The 3,300-nt window shown below is 41.0% G+C and overlaps 1 protein-coding gene across 1 annotated transcript in view; it reads right to left on the reverse strand.

Annotated features, from left to right (window-relative positions):
• Window positions 1-1,667, reverse strand: part of trhrb (thyrotropin-releasing hormone receptor b) — a 6,973-nt gene extending 5,306 nt beyond the window's left edge. Inside the window, exon 1 of the mRNA XM_085395677.1 lies at window positions 557-1,667. Coding sequence (XP_085251803.1) covers window positions 557-1,339 — 783 coding nt within the window. The 5' untranslated portion in view covers window positions 1,340-1,667. The remainder of the gene's footprint in view (window positions 1-556) is intronic.
• Between the last annotated feature and the right edge of the window lie 1,633 nt (window positions 1,668-3,300).

Consider the following 3,300-nt stretch of genomic DNA (forward strand, 5'->3'; position numbering starts at 1 on the left):
AATTTGCATATTCATTTCCTGTGCATACTAAATGATATTGCAGAGGTACTTCTAACACATGGAGGGGCTATCTTTATGGTGTGGAAAACATTCAAAATTTGTAATTGTGATGAGGTCATTGTTTTTATCTTTTGCTATTTTTCATAAGAATGTTAATTTGTTTCATTTCATTTCTTTGCAATCGTAGAATAAGAAGTCCATCTTTGGGTTTTTGATTGCACTCAGAAGAAACCTTCAGTTTTCACATGTTGTAGAGCTTATACCAAATTAACTAACAAAACAATCACTATAATTATACTTATTTTTAATGAAGAAATGTTAAAAACTCCTTTGTATACTGAAAATGACAACTATTTCCACTCCTAATTACTTTAAAATATTCACTTTGTCTTTTAATAACTGGTATTAAAATGTCTGTAGAATGTGACTAGGTTTATTCATTCATTTATATTTGAATAATTTTACGAACCCGTGCAAAAAAATTGCAACATCTTGCTGAATGAGCAGAGTAAAAACATCCTGGTTCTCATCCTCCCCACGCTCACACACCACCCACCTGTCTGCGGGAGGTCGCGGTGGAGCTGGAGTGTCGAGAGTTTTTACAACTGGTGCTCTTGTTGATGGCGTGGTTGTTGTGTCCGTTCTTCTTCTTGTCTTTAGGGTCGGAGGGGAGCGGGTTGAGGAAGAGGATCCTGGCGATGAGGCCGTACAGAACCGCGGAGAGCAGCAGCGGCAGCACGAAAAAGACGCCGAAATCAAAAAAGTAAATGGGTAAATAAAACTTCCTGGCAACTCTGTAGGCGCAGGTGACGATGGTGATGTTTTTGTACACCGTTTCCTGGATGTTTGACAGATAAAACCACATCAAGCAGTAAATGGAAGTGAAAGCCCAGACGAACAAAATGATCTTTTTTGCTCTGGACAGCGTGCACAGAAACTGGGCTTTAATCGGGTGGCAGATGGCGATGTATCTCTCGATAGTGAAAGCTGTTATGGAGCAAGAGGAGGCGTTGATCCCGAGGTACTGAAAGTAGGTGATGCAGAGGCACCCATAGCGGCCAAACACCCAAGATACGAAGATACTTTCCGGAATAGCTGGCAAACCAGCCGTTGTGAGCACCATCAGGTCAGCCACAGCCAAACTCACCAGGTAGCAGTTGGTGGGAGTCCTCATATGTTTAGTAGTGAGCACCACCAGGATCACCATAACATTGCCAACAATTCCTAGAGCACAAATCATGAAGAGCAGACAACTGCTAATCACTTTGTACTGAATGCTGTGGTCCACCCATGTCGGTAAAGTATTGTTCTCCAATGGAGCTGATGTGAAGTTTTCCATCTCGTTTAAAAGGTTCAAATAAATGAGGAATTTGTTTGTTTGTTTGTTTTTAAAAAAAGAGGCTTTGCAGTGTTCTCGCGCACCAGCCCGGTTTTACGCGCGATAGAAGTTAGAAGTCCAAAAACTTTACAGGTCTGGAAAGTCAATATGAAACGCACACACACAAAGTAAAGGACAGACGAAAGCTTGCGGTGCACGTTGAAAAACGACGAAGTGACAAAGAGCTGCTCGGACTCTGCTTTAATTCCGTCGCAGTGCTGTGCGTAAAAGGCGACGCGCTACCTTATTCTCGTCGGAACAACTGTGCCTGGCGGACAGATGGAGGTTTGCTTTTTGAGCCTTCCTTTTGGCACGAGCAGTCATACGCATGCGAGGGGATTAGCCCATGATTACATTTTCCAAACCAGACCTCCCCCATCAACAAAACCAGCTGGCCAAGCGGCAAAATGTTAGAATGTTTTCCTGTTTATCTGATATTTGATTATTACCACTGCATGAATCAGTGTTAGTGCTGCCGCTCATAATGATGAATAAAACATTTACAAATTTGTCACAGTTCGTTGATTTGCTGTCTTGCGCAACAGCCTGTCACTTAAACTTCATGAACGGCGCTCTTTTTTCTTTTCTTTTTCTTTTTCTTTTTTTTTTACGATAGCGCTAATCAGCATGTACACTCTTCCAGGTGAACATGAAGGCGGAGGTTGGAAAAGTGCATGCTGTTTTGAAGTATGGCCGAACATATTCAGAAAACATTTCCTGTGATGCATGTGCAAAAAGAAGGCGTCAATATGAACAAATTTTTGAGCCTCAATCCTCGATTTCTTTATTACTTAAAGACTGCTGTATACCAAATGCTCTAAAATCACTCATAGAAATGAGCTCAGGGATTACTGAAAATGAGTCCTGCGTTTGAGTCCCCATGAAAGCCACTTTAACTTCCATCTAAAAATGTTTTGGTTTGACTACAAATCACTGGTCAGCTCTATTTTTATCTTGTCTTTTAATTAATTTTAATCCTTAATCCTCAGCAATATCACAGCTGCAGCCTGAAAACACTGTGCGTGAAGTCTTTGTGATATATAAATATGGGTGTGACCAGGTGTACAGCTACTGAAAAATAAATGTCAAGTCAGCTGAGAAGAAAAATATATAAATTATATTGTTTTGTTGTCTGTTTATAATGGACATATGTTTGTGCAGTGGTCAGCACAGTTGTCCTGGTATTGAATCCCTGGGCCTCTCCATGTGAAGTTTGCATATTCTCCCTGTTTGAGCATGGGTTCTCTTAGGGATCTCTTCCTCCCTCAGTCCAAAGGCATCCATGCTGGGTTAATTGGTGACTCTAAATCGGCTGTAGGCGTGAATGGTTTTCTGTCTCTCAGCCCTACAACAGATTGGTGACCTGTTCAGGGTGTAGCTTGCTTTTCGTCCTATCGGATAGGCTCCAGAGGAGCTCTGAAGTGAAGTAGTTGAAGATGAATGGATGGATCAATGAATGAATTTTAATGGAAAGATTTAAGAGATTAAAGATTTAAGAGACGGACACTTCTGTTAAAGTACACCCTGCTTTTTTTGTACCCTTCTGCAGACATGTTTCTTTTAACCTCCCCCACACACACTGGTGCTCCGCCAGGGATCCAGTGGATTTTGCTCTGGGAGGGTCACACTACAACTTTTATTTTCCCCTTTTTATTTTCATTCGACAGCCTCTTTGCTTTGGATTATCCTACTCTGTGTCTTCTGCATGTATTCCAGCATGAATACATCACTTTACCGTTCCTACCTCTGTGCTTTATTGTAGCTTCAGTGCAGCTCAAACCTTTTGCTATCAGATTCACAAAGGTTTAATTCGTTTAATTAAACCTTTAATTTTCTCATTCAGAAAAAATTCTTGTGAAGCTTCACTCCTTCTGCGCTTGTTCTTTCTCAGATATAGTCCTTGCTGTCTTATTCTTATGAAT

Source organism: Rhamphochromis longiceps, linkage group LG22, assembly GCF_057381845.1.
Source record: "Rhamphochromis longiceps isolate RC_006_pf linkage group LG22, R_longiceps_female_GT1.1, whole genome shotgun sequence".
NCBI lineage: Eukaryota > Metazoa > Chordata > Actinopteri > Cichliformes > Cichlidae > Rhamphochromis > Rhamphochromis longiceps.